At 42.0% G+C, this 15,682-nt stretch overlaps 3 protein-coding genes across 4 annotated transcripts; 1 reads left to right on the top strand and 2 right to left on the bottom strand.

The window, feature by feature from the left end:
* Positions 1 to 1,293: 1,293 nt before the first annotated feature.
* On the bottom strand, positions 1,294 to 3,900 carry LOC102700601 (mitochondrial import inner membrane translocase subunit TIM22-3-like). Its single transcript, XM_006649491.3, has 5 exons — positions 3,667 to 3,900; positions 3,200 to 3,264; positions 3,044 to 3,116; positions 2,882 to 2,935; positions 1,294 to 1,807 (listed from the first exon to the last, which is right to left on the bottom strand). Exons 1-5 carry the CDS (start codon positions 3,854 to 3,856, stop codon positions 1,575 to 1,577), a joined length of 615 nt encoding a protein of 204 aa, XP_006649554.1. The 5' UTR covers positions 3,857 to 3,900; the 3' UTR covers positions 1,294 to 1,574.
* A 1,443-nt stretch (positions 3,901 to 5,343) lies between these two features.
* LOC102700315 (N-acetyltransferase 9-like protein) lies at positions 5,344 to 8,710 on the bottom strand. Of its 2 annotated transcripts, none has more exons than XM_015834913.2 (6): positions 8,442 to 8,710; positions 8,243 to 8,314; positions 6,837 to 6,927; positions 6,292 to 6,424; positions 6,145 to 6,183; positions 5,344 to 5,859 (listed from the first exon to the last, which is right to left on the bottom strand). In XM_015834913.2, the coding sequence occupies exons 1-6, from the start codon at positions 8,677 to 8,679 to the stop codon at positions 5,794 to 5,796; spliced, it is 639 nt and encodes a 212-aa protein (XP_015690399.1). In that variant the 5' UTR covers positions 8,680 to 8,710; the 3' UTR covers positions 5,344 to 5,793. The 2 variants fall into 2 exon arrangements, with proteins under 2 accessions (XP_015690399.1, XP_006649553.1); XM_006649490.3 differs by having other exon boundaries at positions 5,345 to 5,859; positions 6,840 to 6,927.
* Positions 8,711 to 11,859: 3,149 nt separating this feature from the next.
* Positions 11,860 to 13,545, top strand: LOC102713999 (cytochrome b561 and DOMON domain-containing protein At2g04850). The gene has a single exon (XM_040522385.1). The coding sequence runs from the start codon at positions 12,025 to 12,027 to the stop codon at positions 13,267 to 13,269; it is 1,245 nt and encodes a 414-aa protein (XP_040378319.1). The 5' UTR covers positions 11,860 to 12,024; the 3' UTR covers positions 13,270 to 13,545.
* The last annotated feature ends 2,137 nt before the right edge of the window (positions 13,546 to 15,682 follow it).

The following is a 15,682-nucleotide window of genomic DNA, read 5'->3' as shown; positions in this document are numbered from 1 at the left end:
AAACTAAACAATCCCTTAGCGTCGATTTTCTTTTAGGCCGGCGAGGATAGTTGCGGTCTGCGCCAACTACCCCCTGAACTGAAGAAGGCATTCGTTCTCGCACCGGCCCGCGAAAACCTTGGAGCGATCAGCAAACAATCCGTACACGCCGTAGCGAGCCGCCCGTCGCGCTGCGTGCGGTCTATCGCGTAGCGTTCATCGTCCGTTTTTTTCGCAGATGAACCGATCGCCGCCTGATATTTTTTTCTTTTTTTTTTCGAAAAGCAGCCACATGTTTTTCAAACCGCGGGTGTCACGGTGTACGTTGCCGTGACGCGGAGGCCACAGTCACAGACTTCACACAAGATGCCCAGTTGCCCACAGTGGATGCGCCCTCACGCCGGCGGGCCGGAGCTCAGCCTGAGGTGAGCTGAACGACAAGGGCCCAAGGCCATGAACGTGTCGTCCAAGCTTGATCAGCCGCACGTTGGAGATGGAAGAGTGTGCGAAGTTTAGAGCCCCCCTTTCACAAGACATGGGGAGTGGCTGTTTCGTTTTTTCGTGAAAAAGTCAAGAATTATATTTGTAAATAAAAATAATGTATGAATATAAATTTTATATACATGTTTTTACTGATCTAGAAGGCAAGACTGAAAAATAAACTACATTTAAAAATTTTAAAATCTAATCCAAATTTAAGATTGAAAATTTAAAAATTAGCTTATAAGCACAAATAGAAGAAAAAGATGGGTTTGATGATTTTTGCGTGAAGTAGTTTAATTTCTCCAAACCGACTAGACCCTAAGGCCTAAGATAGAAGAGCTGACACAAAACAATTTGTATATAATTTTTTTTACGAAATACATTTGAAAAACCTGTTAAAGGAAACTGATGATTAGTTACGCCGAATATGCTGAAAAGAACGGGCCCATCACTAAGATATTATGACCATACTTAGCTTCACAGGTTACAAATATCGAGAGTCCCGTTGCTTCCAGCCTTCTAGCGATAAATGATACTCCATCTATTTCATAATATAAGACTTTATAATCTTACCTAGATTCATATATATACTAATGAATCAAAAATTATATATATATATATATATATATATATATATATATATATATATATATATATTATGTAGGCAAGGCTAGAAAGTTTTACAATATGAAACAAAGTAATGTAAGACTTTATAGTCTTACCTAGATTCATATGTATGCTAATGAATCAAAAATTAATTATATATATATATATATATATATATATATATATATATATATATATATATATTATGTATGCAAGGCTAGAAAGTTTTACAATATAAAATGAAGGTAGTAACAAATAGCATCCCAGATATGGTAGCACGATAAGATTGGAGAAAATGTGCCATGGAGGGATTTTCTCAAATATATCTGCCAAGCCAATGAAATATATTCGATCATGATATATAGTTGAGCCAGCGCTTGCCACACAGTGCAGCAATAAAACCCTGGCGACATACATAAAGCAAATCTAGATTTGAGGCATGTCCCAGAACAAAATTTACTAAAGCTATAGCTTTCTTGAGCATCTCCTTCTCACTATGTTGGAGTCTAGTGCTTAGGTTTTAGTACCAAGGACTGGCAGCACAAAGCTAGAGCATCTGATGAATCAAGAAGTGGTGGCAGTGTGAATGGTGGGAGAACGCCGCCATTCTTGTGTGCAACGGTGAAAGCACTCCCGCCAAGTGTGTGTGCCATTGCAGCCTGCTGCTTGTTGAGCCCCTCCATGATGCATGAAAATGCTGCAAAGGTCGCACAGCTTTGGAGCAAGGCTTGTGGTGCTCCTGGTTTAATATATAGAACATGTGAGCGATTTCAGAGTAGTCCAACAAGGCCACAATCTTTCGTTAAAGAAAAGAGTGGTCAAACAATGACAAGATAATAGTGGTTGGTATCAATAATAGACTCTAAATATGAAATTCAGCAAATCCCATGCTTCAAATATCCTTTAAATGCTAGCATCTATATTCCACCTAATCTTCTTCAAAGGCCAGCCGAACATATGCGCTAGCTACAGTTCATTGTACACTTCAACACTATACTGAAAAATAACATGGGCATGAATCTCATGACATAATAGATGTGCCAGTAAATCAACAGCGCGGTACCTTTGATGCATTATGTACATTAATGTGTTTAGTTGTTTACCATACCACTAGGTTAGCCATTAGCATTTACGATCTTTCTGGGTGGTGCCTTACCGATAATGCATGATGCATAAGCACATCAATAAACTGAGCAATTGCACATTATCGGTATGATTAAATAGAATGACACTAAAAGCAGGGTGAGCCGTCCCACATAAACTGTACTAATGAACAGTTGGGTTTAACTGCACTGCAAAAGCTGTGCAGTAAAGAACAACTTGGATCGTCTGCGTGGCTCCATAAAAATGAAATTAGGCAGCATGCGTCCTTCACTGTCAAACCCATGCATGATATGTCTCTTAGCATACAGTGGACAAGGTCATAAGGCTATCGTAATTTTAAAACTTTATAGTCATATGTTAGGGCCTCTTGGAAGAAATTCCACCAATCAGTTGCAATCTTGTATTTCTAGACAAAATTCATGCCAAGATCGGAAGCACACTAGAAATAAATCTAGCAATCAATGGAACAGACACACATTTAGGACTACAAACAGCTCTACTAACCACAATGATCATGAAAATTCACTCTAATGTTAGAATCCATGCATTGCACTTCACTGCTAAAACAATGGCCCATCTTTTTTATCCAGTAAGAAAAAAATATCATAAAATTGAGAAGGGCATCCAGTATCGATTTATCATGCAGCACTGTACTCTCCCATATAACAGTATGCCAAAAATAAACCGCGTGTATTGAATGCAAACGTACCTGGAAAGCTCAGAGCAAGGCCAGTGCAACAACCAGCTATTCCAGCATTAACAACTGCCAATGGAACATGACAATTAATACTATATAATAACCTGGTAAGATGTTTCACCTCAAAACTACCAAGATGTTAACAAAAACTAGGAGCTAAAACAATGCACATACTGTCATCTTTGCCACGCAGCCTTCTCAGCAAGCACACAACCAGACTCTGGACGCCAGAGAGAACTGCAAAAGTCTAATCCAACAAATTTTTGCTATAAGCAAGGTGTTTGAAAAATTTCCATGTAAAAATATGCATTAACATTACCAATAGCTAACCTTGGCAGAGGACCCTGCGGTGCTGAATGACCCCTTAAATCCCTTCTTAGTGAACAAACCTTGTCCTGAATAAAGAATAAAGCCATAATTATTTTACAAGAGGAAAAATACTTAGATGCAACAGATGAACTTAACTAATTCATGTACATAGCACTTAACAACAGGACTAATAGCATTTTCATTAACACAAGTATCTATAATCAGACAAAGCAACACAAATTTCTGCACAGGATGTGCTATTTTCTAACACATTATTCTAGATGTGTTACAAATTCTCACAGCCATACGCTAAGACTAAGTTTTGGAGTGAACTTCCTTTGCACAAGATGGGAAGAAGGGTACAAAACTGTAAAATTTCATATCTCTATGTGCCCTAAGAACCAAAAAAAATTCCCAAACTAGAAAAGAAAATCACGGTTAGTATGATACAAGGAACATAGAGGGGAGCATAGAAATTGGGACGGTACCATATCCGACGATAGATCCGATGAAGGCGCCACCGGCGAAGTCTCCGGCGGAACGGATGAGGCACACGGCGGGCGTGGCGGCAAGGGGCGGCGGGGACGCGCTCCCTTCGTTGGGGCTCGTTCCCTCGGCGCCGGCGCCGGCGCCGGCGAGCTCGCCGCCGTCCGACCCGTTCTCGCGCTTCGCCGCCATCGCTGCCTCGCTCGCTCGCCCCTCTTTGGCTCGTTATCGTGTAGAGGCCCTGGGTTTATACGCAAAGCTACAGTGGAGGACAGGGTGGCTGACGCTGCCAAATGGGCCCCACCTGTCATTGCCATCTGTGTGGGCCGCCGGGTTTACGGACCGCAGCCAAGAGGCAGTTTTATTGCTATCCGTAGGCGTTTCTCGCTTGCAAGTCATGCAAAATCCAGTCGAATGCGTGCAAATTTCGTAATAATAACTGATAGCGTTCCATATCACGCACTATGATGGTGTGCTCTGTGAACAATGCATCACTTTCATAAACTTTGGTTACTGCAACCACGGTTTGCAATATCGTTTTTAGGGCCGAAAACCTGAGACGACGATATGGAACCGTGTAAATTTGAATGAATTCGCCACGGTTGGAGTAGAAATCACATGGTATCCCACAGATATCATGATATTCTCGGTGATAATCACTATGGTTTTTGCAATATTAATTATTATACCATTATATTTCTGTCCTCACGTAACAGAAAGCATAAACTTCATACATAATTACATTATATATACAAAAATTAGGTTCTACTACCTAGGTACTACCTAGGTGCAGTTATTTCTCTCAGATACGGAAACACCTTAATATGAGATATTATCGATATTAATAATCATAATATATATCAATAATTGCGATGGCACGATCAATATTGATAACCATGGTTCGGAAATAAAACTATGAGATATGTCACCATGTATCACCAAGTGTTTTTACCTTTTTTTTTAAAAAAAATAAAATCTCGCAAAATTTTTCAAACCATATCAAGACTTGCTCGAGCGACAATAATCGGTATAACACAAACACTGACTTCAACATGTTCCATACCTTGTGAGTTCGTGACAATGACTATGTTCTTGTTCTGATAAAAATGTGAAAGCTTATTTGATTTATTGATAGGTATTTAGTAGTATACTAATATAAATTAAAAGTCTATTCTACAAAGTTGAGATGATAAACTTATGTAGAAACTTTTTATAAAAAAAACATAACCAGTTCAGAAAACATGAGCAGAAAAACCGACAAATAATCTAGCTAAAAGAACACAGCAGTTACTCACACCAACAATTATAGAACATCAAACTTTATCATTTGATGTACTATCTCTGTTTTATATGTAAGTCTTTCTGGTTTTGTCTAAATTTATTGATGGATGAATGTATATATTTTATATATATGTCTAGATTCATTAACATTATAAGAATCTATACAATGCTAGAAAGACTTATATTGTGAAACGGAAGGAATCCTAGCCAAGAAGCATATATACTATCAAGACTGATTTATTCTAATTCCAAGAAATTGTCAGGCAGGACAGACAGTACTACCTCCGTCCCAAAAAGATTTCATTTTCGGTTTCTCTTATTTGTCCTAAAGCAACTTTATCTTTAAGCGATTATTGTATTAGTTTTGGTGAAGTAGAGAACAAACACATTAGAATTTGAAAAAATAGGGGACAAATGTATTGATGTTTGAAAGTGTAAAAGGAATTCTAATCTTTATATCATTCTATAGTTATATATGAGAAATGCTAAAGGTAAAGTCTTTTGGAGACGAAGGGGTACTTCATTTTTAGCCTATATCACATATACCTATACGAAGCTACAAATACCAGAATACCTCTCACTTTTTTAAACCCCAAAACATTTATACTCTACCTTTTCAAATCTCAATATATTTGCCTCCCAGTTTATCAAACTTCAATGTAATAATTTCTAAAAAATAAAGTCTTTCTCCAACCAAGAAGGTTAGTAAAAAGGAAACCTTTTTTGAATGGAGGTAAGGTAGCACTCAGTTTAGTATGGGGGAGCCAAAGTTAGCTTCCCAGTTGAGGAACACCAATAACTGGTCTTCGCATATCAAGACTACTTTGGACATATAGTCACATCAGATATCACCAACTTCCTATGGTCAGAGGAGAAATCAACGGGAGGGAAGCTGCGGGCGCATCCAGTGTCACCTGACAGAAAAAACAATGAGTTCTCAGTTGTCTATAGATGCAGTAGTATGCTGCTAAATTTGCAACAATTTACAGGTTACAAGTAGCTCTCAAGCTGTAGAGAATCAAGAGCTTCCGTGGAAAAAAAAAGGAGACAATAGCTCTTTTTGTGTTACTAGCTATAGTTAGCTGGCTGAACCTTCTTTACCAAAGTCATGGAAGAGTTTTAATACTATTTCAGAGCAAATACAACATATCGTATGGGCAAATATGCTTTGACAAAGTGAATAGGACAAAAATCTATACCTCCTTAAACACAGCACTGTAGGAAGCATCCTTGAAGCCCTGCATTCAAACCAGACGAATATAATTCTGAAATATGATTTAACGAAGAAGCACGCACATACAAGAGAAGAAGATGAAACAGGGTTGTTTGACAGATCTGTTGCTCACTAATTTCCTGAACAGCTTTAAGGATGCCATATTTGATTCACTAATTTTTGCTCTGAAAGTGTGAATTCCATATTTCTCTACTGCAAATGCCATCATGATCAATATTGCTTCTTGACCAAGTCCCTTTCCACGGCTGTAACAAAAGACAATTGAAGGATGAGTAAAATGATCGAACACTATCCGTCCATCAATTTCTAATTGCAAAACACTACTTTTCTTCTCTACCTGAAGTATAATATACAAAGAGTTAAACAAATACTTTAAAGTAATATGTGCATAATTGCATTGCAAAGTTAGATAACATATTCCCTTGCTAACTTCCCCATAAAAAGGATTCATTTGCTAATTTGACACTATATCTCTTGCAATCATCAATTTAAGCCCTCAACAAAAATGTTCAGGTCTCCGAAAAAATAAGATATTCAGCCATATGGAGCCAAATGTGATGCCAGCATCTGGACTCAATTCCTCAAAACTTACATACATGAAAAGGAGGTATTTGTGTAATTCCCATGAATCAGAAAGGACAAGATGGAGAACAGTACCACCTCTTGTGTTCAGCTATCATAATCTCTATCTCTGCAAGTCGCAAATCATCAGGATCGTTCATATAGATGTTGACGTCACCAACCATAGCTGCAATGGATATCACAGGGCATAAATGCTAGCAAGAACTGGGAAGCAGTTGGAGTCGTTGGACATCAAACTAAAGAGAAATTTCGATCTATAGCACAAAATAGATGCTGGTACAAAAAAATAGCACAAAAAAATTCCCCCTTTCGACCAGAAGCATAGGCCACCGATTTTTCTTCAATTCATAACATTCCCATCACATTTTCTGTCCAGGTCGATTGTCTATCCAAAATTCTTAGGGGTGAGAAAATACGAATTCGCCCTTAGTCCTTCACATATGAATTGTTGGGTTGGGCCTAGCTATTGTTCGCTTGTTCATCGGAGGAGTCAACTAGCGGGGTTGCGTGATGCCACAGAAAGGGTGATGGCTGCAGTAGCTGTTGGTGGCTTGCATGACTGTGTGTGGTGGTGGCGGGGAGCGGTTGGTGACTTGGTCAGTGTTGCTGACTGGTGGGCTCAGTCGACACTGGAAGCTGGCGGCTTGATTAACTGCAGCTGGTGGCTTGCTCAACACGGTCCATCCTTGCCAGCAAGAGCTGGGTTTTGGGATGAGCCACCAGTCATCACCGTCAACAGCAAACTCTATCCCCCTGTGGCTGCGCGCCATCGTGCCGGTTGCTAAACGCCGCCATCGTAACCCTTCCTAAGGCATCACATGAGCCAGGATCCAGCCCAACCAAGTCATAGGGTCCAATATACAGAGAGGAGCAAGGGTAAATGATAAGTCATTCTCCATCCCAACTCACGGACATGAACGATAAATGTGAAGGGAGTGATACGAATTGAAGAAAGACTAGTGGCCTATGCTTCTGGTCGAAAGGGGTAAATTTTGTGCTATTTTTTGGTACGGGCATCTTTTCTATGCTATAGATCGAAATTTTTCCAAACTAAAAGCATCAACGTAGCTACAGAACTGAAAGAACCACGCTAAAATAAGACCTAATTTAATCAGTTAGCAAACGAAATTGCTTTTAGTAGCACATGACTGGGCTAATCAGAGGTGAACAGAAAGGTGAACAACACTAAATCAACTGATCAATAATCATATATCCACATATACTGATATACCACAACATGGATATGGTTTTATGATTTTATCCCATATAGCTGCCCAACGAATTTGGTATGGAAGAGTTAATTGTATAATCTGCTAATACAATATTTCATAGTAGTATCCCTTTCTGCTAAACGGCCAGTTCCAATTATTTCAGCGTAACCCTTGTTTCCCCATTCATGACCACAGTCCACAGGCTGAAGCCAAACAAGCCAACATATCACTGTGCATACCAAAAGCGATGTACACAGGACCTTAGCGAACCTTCAGTGTGCGGGTTGCCGACCACGAACTCTCCATCGATTAACTCCTTGTCAAGCACTATGAACGTATGCTCTGCGAGCAAAACATGAAACAGAAAACATAATGAATAAATTGCAACATCTCATCACCACATCGAGGCATCCTACAAGTGGGGGATGGAACAGAGATGGGGGTGGGGGGGGGGGGTGGGGAGCCGAACTGAGGGGGTCGAGGGTCCAGGAGCGATGGACGTCGAACTCCTGGTCGAGGGAGAGGGGCTCCGACGCGGTGGCCTCCAGCAGCGCCGGATCCTGCATCCACTCGTGGTACCGCGGCACGTGCTCCCGCAGGTACGGCACCAGCACCGCCCGCTCCCCCACCGCGTACCAGCTGCGCTTGCTGACGCCTCCTTCCTCTCCGTCCACGGCCGCCGCCGCCGCTGCCTCCGCCGCCTCCATTGCGAGGCCGTTCCGTAGGCAGCCGAATGGGCTCGTGCTCGGCCCAATACATCAAATTTGGCCTACGAACAGCCTCACGGTCTCTCTGGTGGGCCAGGGGTGGGCATTCGATTAAAAAAAAAAAAGATAAAGATATCATTATAATTTTATAAAATTAGAGATATGCCATCCTGATCCACATGTCATTGACTCGTACGGGCTCCATATGTCATTAAGATATCAATGATATTTTTTAACTTTACAAAATTATAATGGCATGTTTGCAAATTTCCAAAAAAAAATGAGGCTCAATTTAAATTATTTTATATTTTGTCTTAATTTAATTGTTTCCTAAATTATATTTATACATGTGTTCTTGTCGTGATATTAAATATTTTAAATGTTAAATTTCAAGTTTAGATTTTTTTTCTAAATTTAGTTGTGAATGAAACCTAAGAGTTTATCCAAGAGCATGGCTAACATTTGGCTATACAAACCTTAATTTAGCTGTTACATTCTCTAGAGTGATGTACATTATAATAGACTTTTTATTCTCACTTTTCAAATCCTAATGGCTAGTTATAAATATGGAGCCAAAATGTTGAATGTGTGTGGTAGCGATTGATCGTGGGACTACAACATTATTGCCGGGTATATAGAAGTTGCTTTTAAAATAATAAACATATCTATTGAACCTTAATTAATCATATGCTATTTATGTTTGTTATTTTGCGTACTACTTATAAGTTAATTCTAACTAGTGAAAGGAATGAGTCCCTAGGCTTCATCCGTACTGAGTGAAAGGGATAACAACTCCCCGGGTGCAGATCCCCTGGAGTTGGTGCTAACTCCACCAGGTGGATTTGCTCAAATCTCAGCCATCCTTCTAATCATGTGTCTGAGATTAACCTCTCCCTAATATAATTCCCTTAACCAGTGTTGTTTTACATATAAAACACTTCATTTCATCATTGAAATAAGCAACACATTTTTTTGTGCATCGTCATTCAAATTCAAATCGACATGGTTTACCTTTATATTTGAAAAAAAAATGTGTTAAACATTATTGTTTGCATTTTCTAACAACATGTGCATACAATCAAGAAACCATAGGCATTTTCTTCTTCACCAAACAAATATATCTTGTTAGATAAAATGCAAACAATAATGTTTAACACATTTTTTTCAAATATAAAGGTAAATCATGTCGATTTGAATGACGATGCAAAAAAAATGTGTTGCTTATTTCAATGATGAAATGAAGTGTTTTATATGTAAAACAACACTGGTTAAGGGAATTATATTAGGAAGAGGTTAATCTCAGACACAGGATTAGAAGGATGGCTGAGATTTGAGCAAATCCACCTGTGGAGTTAGCACCAACTCCAGGGGATCTGCACCCCAACTCCCCTCGATTTCTCGAACACATTATTACGTTTTTTTTTTGGCAAAACATTCTATATAAAACTTTGAAGAATCATATTAATCATTTTTCCGGTTTACAATAGCAAACAGATCTTAATCAATCATTCACTAACGGTCCTCGTTTCGTATGATCATCTTCATTTTGTTCAAACCTTCAATCACACTTAATTAATTGCTTTTAGCATTTTATATATAAATGTTATGTGCAAGAAAAAGAAAATAGTCTATATAGTATATACACAAAAGCGCACAAAACTATGCAGAAGAATTTGGATATGTCATAGATTTGATAATGAATTAATTCCCCACGAATTAATTTATACGAAAATACGTAGTACATCCACACATGCATGCGTAGTATTGTCTTAAAAAAAAAGAAAAACGAGGATCCTGTGGGGGTTGAAATCCTACGGAAAATTGGTGCCACATTACATTTTGAATAATTCGCTTGTGTTTCCCGAAAACACTGATTGAAGTTAGATACGCCATGCGCCCAAACTATAGGCCCTCATCTTTTTGTTGCTCTTGTGTATATACTTATATGATAAAATTTGTATTTCAACCTTAAATTTAAAATTGGTTTTATGATTTTTTACAATATATTTGACATTTTCTTTTAATATGTCAAAAGATGACCAGATAGTTATCTTTTCATGCACATATTCCTGCAGTTCAATAATTAAGCAGAAGCTGGCAATCTTCGTAGCCGTGCCTTGGAAGCCAATTACAAGGACCATCATAAATCGTAATCATCACAGCAACATCGGCATCACTAAAAAAGCCCCCCAATAAGAAACATTCTCCGGCCCGAATCCTTCACATCACATCCATCACCACGTACGCCGTGTGGGTGAGAGCGAGGCCCTCTCGAGTGCGGCCACCAAATCTTCCATTGTGCAATCAGCGTTATTGGTTAGGGACCGTTCTTAGGATCAGGCCACATAACCTCACCTAGCAAAAATGTCATCATAAGCTAAGCTGCCCAGAGCACACCGGCATACTCACTGATTTACTGAAACTGAGCCTGTAGCTGGAAAGATACGCATGCTGCATCTAATTAAGTTACCCTACTATATCACAGGCCCCATCAGGTTCCCTTTGATACGATACTCCTTTCATACTAAGGCCGGGTTCCGCTGGGGTATATATCCGGTGCAGTAAATATACTAATAGATTAGTATATTATTAATTAATTATTGGTTATGAAAAATCTAAAAAATAGATTAATATGATATTTTAAAGCAACTTTTCTATAAAAAGTTTTCACAAAACACACACCATTCATCAGCTTGAGAAGCGTGTGTATGAAAAACGATGGAATCTGAATATATAAGAGGATGTGCCAAACATACACTAATTCAGTTAATCAGTTCACATAGGGTCTTATTTTTTTTGGCTTTTTTATAAAAAGGCCAAACATAATATTTACAAACAAAAAATAATTGGTGAATAAAATTTTTATATACTTATTCTTAAAATAGACTTCGGCAAAAAAAACTTTAAATTTAAGATTAAAATTAAAATTTAAACATAAACAGATGCGAAAAGATGGGGTGAGAGTATGCAGTAAGCATGACATGTGTACCTGTATCCATAGCTGGAATTTTGTCGCTGTTCAATTGCTGCTTTTTACACCTACAGATGGATCCTGCAGAAGTTGGCACCACACAAAGAAGACCCATATGCAGCCTTCTTTCTGGAGCCGTTTCCCTTGCCTTCAAAGCTAAGAAGCCATCAAGAAAAATAAAGCCACTAAACCAACAAACGCACACTCTCCACACCCCACCCATCATCATCGCGCCCACGCCCAACTAAAACCCCACTTACGCGCACAAACAAATCCGAATTAACACACGACGCTAAAACGTCGCACGCACGCTCGCTCGCTCGTAGCTGCAGCCTCGCACGCCACGCCACACCACCGCGCGGCTGGTCGGTGCAATGCGGCAGCGACGGTGCCATGTGGCCGGCGCCACGCCGCTGCAGCTCGTCGCCGTCGCAGTACTCCTCGCGGCGGCGACGGCGGCGGGAGGGACGGTGGTGGGGAGGTGCACGACGTCGACGGCGTTGAGGACGTACGCCAAGTGCATCGCGCTGCCGACGCAGGGCGCGACGCTGGCGTGGACGTACGACGCGCGCAACGCGACGCTGGACGCGGCGTTCACGGGGTCCTTCATCTCGCCGTCGGGATGGGTGGCCTGGGGCGTCAACAGGGACGCGCCGGCGATGACCGGCGCGCGCGTGGTCGCCGCGTTCTCCGACCCCTCCACCGGCGCGCTCCTCGCGCTCCCGTTCGTCCTCTCCCCCGACGTCAAGCTCCAGGCCTCGCCGCTCGTGTCCCGCCCGTTGGACATCCCGCTGCTCGCCTCCTCGGCCTCCCTCGTCGGCTCCGCGCGCACCGTCCGCGACGGCGCCACCGTGACCATCGCCGCCACCATCCGCCTCTCCCCGAACCGCACCAAGCTCCACTTCGTGTGGAACCGGGGGCTGTACGTGCAGGGCTACTCGCCGGCCATCCACCCGACCGACGCCTCCGACCTCGCGTCGCACGCCACCGTGGACATCCTGACGACGGCCACGGAGGCGTCGCCGACGGCGTCCGCCGCCCTGCAGTGGGCGCACGGGTCCCTGAACGCCCTGTCGTGGGGCTTCCTCCTCCCGATGGGCGCGGCGGTGGCGCGGTACCTGCGGCCGTGCGCGTCGACGGGGCCGGCGTGGTTCTACGCGCACGCGGCGGTACAGGCGACGGGGTACGCCCTCGGCGCGGCCGGGTTCGCGCTGGGGCTGGTGATGGGGTCGGCGTCGCCGGGGGTGACGTACAAGCTGCACCGCGGGCTGGGCGTCGCGGCGGCGACGGCGGGGAGCCTGCAGACGCTGGCGATGCTGTTCCGGCCGAAGACGACGAACCGCTACCGCAAGTACTGGAAGTCGTACCACCACCTGGTCGGGTACGGGTGCGTGGTGGTCGGGGTGGTGAACGTGTTCCAGGGGTTCGAGGTGATGGGCCTCGGCGCGTCCTACTGGAAGCTCGGCTACTGCATGGCCATGGCCACCCTCGTCGGCGGCTGCGTGGCGCTGGAGGTGAACGCCTGGGTCGTCTTCTGCCGGAGGCAGCAGGAGGAGAAGCTCATGCGTAGGGAGGTCGAGGACGTCGTCGTCGTCAAGGACAGGGCAGCCGCCTTCTAGCCATTACATGCATACGTACACATGCATGGCATGACAGCGATCAATGTGTTCAAGATGCAGCACACTGACGCCAATCAATCCAAGGGCACGAGCCTGGCACTGGTGTGTGATTGTGATTTTGCTACAGGAAATGCTCTTTCTTGTGTCTTCGTTGATTCTGTATACGCACGTATAGGAGCAATTCATGTACAAGTTGTTTCGGTCTCGACTTCCAACCAAGTTTATCAGAACTAAACCTTGTGTACAGTAATTTCATGGAAACATGGAAGATGATAGCTACTCTCTTCGTGTTTTTTTATGCCGTTGACTTTCTGATTTACGTTTGACCATTCATCTTATTCAAAAAATTTATCCAGATATACAAAATTATAAATCATACTTAAAGTTACTTTAGTAATAAATCAAATCATAATAAAAAATCAATAATTATAAAAAAAATTTAAATAAGACGAAAGGTCGAACAAACATATAGATAAAAAAGTAAATGGACTTTAAACAAAAAAAACAGAGCGAGTATGACAATTCAACCACGGTAACGGCCCAACGGGGACCCGGGGAAAATAGGCCAAACGCCTCGGCTCCACGATCACACCGGATAGTAGATGAATTGATATCCGCGACACGGTTTATCACTGACACGTGGATATAATGTAGAACATATTATAATTTAAATTTGGCGTATATATGAACTTGGAGTAATACATACGAACGTCTCCTGTGAATGCAGAATGTTAACCATGCACGAGAACCATTTAATTCAAAATACAATTAATTGGTTCACTCATGCTGAGTGATTGAATATTTTGCATGACTAAACACAAAAAGCATAGCTAATCTAGCCATTATTCCTAGCTAATCCATACATCTATAAAAGTTCTTACATACTACATGTTTCCTAATAAGCAACTAGTTTCTCTATCTGCAAAATATTTAAGGAAGGAAAAATAGTGTTTTGCATCTAATCGTTGGTGAACCTGTTCGACGGTGGACAGAGAAGACTGCTTAAGAGCATTCACTGTGCTTTTACGTAGCGAGTGGTCTCAGCTCACCATGTAGAAGCTATAGAGCCAGCTCAGCCTATGACATGCCTCCACAGATATCCTCATTGCTTGCAGAGGGAATGTGAGCCTCGGCTCTAAGCACACAAAAAACAAGGTTGGGGAGCACGCTATAGAGTCTTTGTTTTTGGCGAGTGGCCTGCATCATCGGATTTGCACCCTCTACTAGAGTGTGTCGCCAGTTAGGCCATCGAGCTCCGTTGCCCCTGAGGCTAGAGAGAGGAGACTGGAGCTGGAGCTTGGGCTTTGCTACAACGGGAATCCCTAGGGGGTGGAGAGGCGCCGGTGAAGGTGGCCAACGAATGGGGACGGAGGACACGGTGCCAATAGAGGAGGATAGGGCGTGGCACCAACAGAGGAGGATGTGAGGACGTGATGCTAGCGGAGGAGGACAGGAGGGCATGACACCAGTGGAGATGGATGAGAGAGTTGGTGTCAATGGAGGGCAATGTGAGAGAGTGGTGTGAAAAATGACAGATTTGATGTGAAATTGAAGAGAAATTATTATGAGTCCTATTTAGAATAGTCTATATTGTAAGTGTTTATTCGTTCCGGAGAAAAAACAAAGGATTGAATTTCTTTAAAAGGCATTAGGTTTGTTGAAATGAAGTAGAGAAAAACCAAATGAAAATTTTCTATTCCTACAAGTTATAGAGAGAAAACATAGAAATTTTTCCATCCAATTAAACTTCTTCGAAAAAATCGTATGGATTAATGTTGTCATCCATTCCTGTTGCTCCATCTTTTCTATTCCTATAGGTTAAAATTCTTCAAAACTGAATAGACACTGAGAAGAGTCTCTCTATATGTTATTTCATCTAGATGACGCACAGAGACCACTCATCACTCATACGAGTGGTATATACAGTGAATGCCCTGAGTTACAGTCATAGCTATAGATGTAGCTGATCCGGGTCCCAAGGCAAAGGATGTTTCTAAAGTACCTCGAAAATGGATAGCAACCATCTGTTCATTTTGATGAAATGGATCTTATTTCCCTTGTACGTATAGATGTATATGTTGACGATGAGGAGGGGATTGCTAACAGTGCATAGTTATGGGGAGGCCACGACGACTGGCCAGTCAACAACACCAATTAATGGCGGCGGGCGAGATGACACATAGTCAAAATTGTTCAGAAGTCCAAACCACCCCTTATTAGCGTGAGATGAAACATCTAAACCGTCTATTATGAAGTTGGATTAGTGTCCTACCACACTACTACCGCTAATAGTATTGGGTACGGTAAATACACCTAAGGTAAAAATGCTCAATTTGGTTGGTTAGCTCATTTTGCCAAACCACACATCTTAGTGATGCCATAGTTTATTATCGCGGTGTTTAGTTCATCCCCA

Source organism: Oryza brachyantha, chromosome 3, assembly GCF_000231095.2.
Source record: "Oryza brachyantha chromosome 3, ObraRS2, whole genome shotgun sequence".
Lineage (NCBI taxonomy): Eukaryota > Viridiplantae > Streptophyta > Magnoliopsida > Poales > Poaceae > Oryza > Oryza brachyantha.
The sequence above is the reverse complement of the archived record's forward strand: the minus strand, read 5'-3'. Positions and strand labels throughout refer to the sequence as shown.

What these genes read in the sequence shown, in the direction of transcription:
- LOC102700601 (XM_006649491.3), bottom strand. Translation starts at nt 3,856, where the DNA reads ATGGCGGCGAAGCGCGAGAACGGGTCGGACGGCGGCGAGCTCGCCGGC. An exon ending in CCGCAGGGTCCTCTGCCAAG is followed by an intron (nt 3,117 to 3,199) that starts GTTAGCTATTGG and finishes TTGTTGGATTAG; the next exon opens with ACTTTTGCAGTTCTCTCTGG. An exon ending in GCTGCGTGGCAAAGATGACA is followed by an intron (nt 2,936 to 3,043) that starts GTATGTGCATTG and finishes TTCCATTGGCAG; the next exon opens with TTGTTAATGCTGGAATAGCT.
- LOC102700315 (XM_015834913.2), bottom strand. Translation starts at nt 8,679, where the DNA reads ATGGAGGCGGCGGAGGCAGCGGCGGCGGCGGCCGTGGACGGAGAGGAA. An exon ending in CTGGACCCTCGACCCCCTCA is followed by an intron (nt 8,315 to 8,441) that starts GTTCGGCTCCCC and finishes TTTTGCTCGCAG; the next exon opens with AGCATACGTTCATAGTGCTT. An exon ending in ACAGTGCTGTGTTTAAGGAG is followed by an intron (nt 5,860 to 6,144) that starts GTATAGATTTTT and finishes TTTTTCTGTCAG; the next exon opens with GTGACACTGGATGCGCCCGC.
- LOC102713999 (XM_040522385.1), top strand. Translation starts at nt 12,025, where the DNA reads ATGCGGCAGCGACGGTGCCATGTGGCCGGCGCCACGCCGCTGCAGCTC.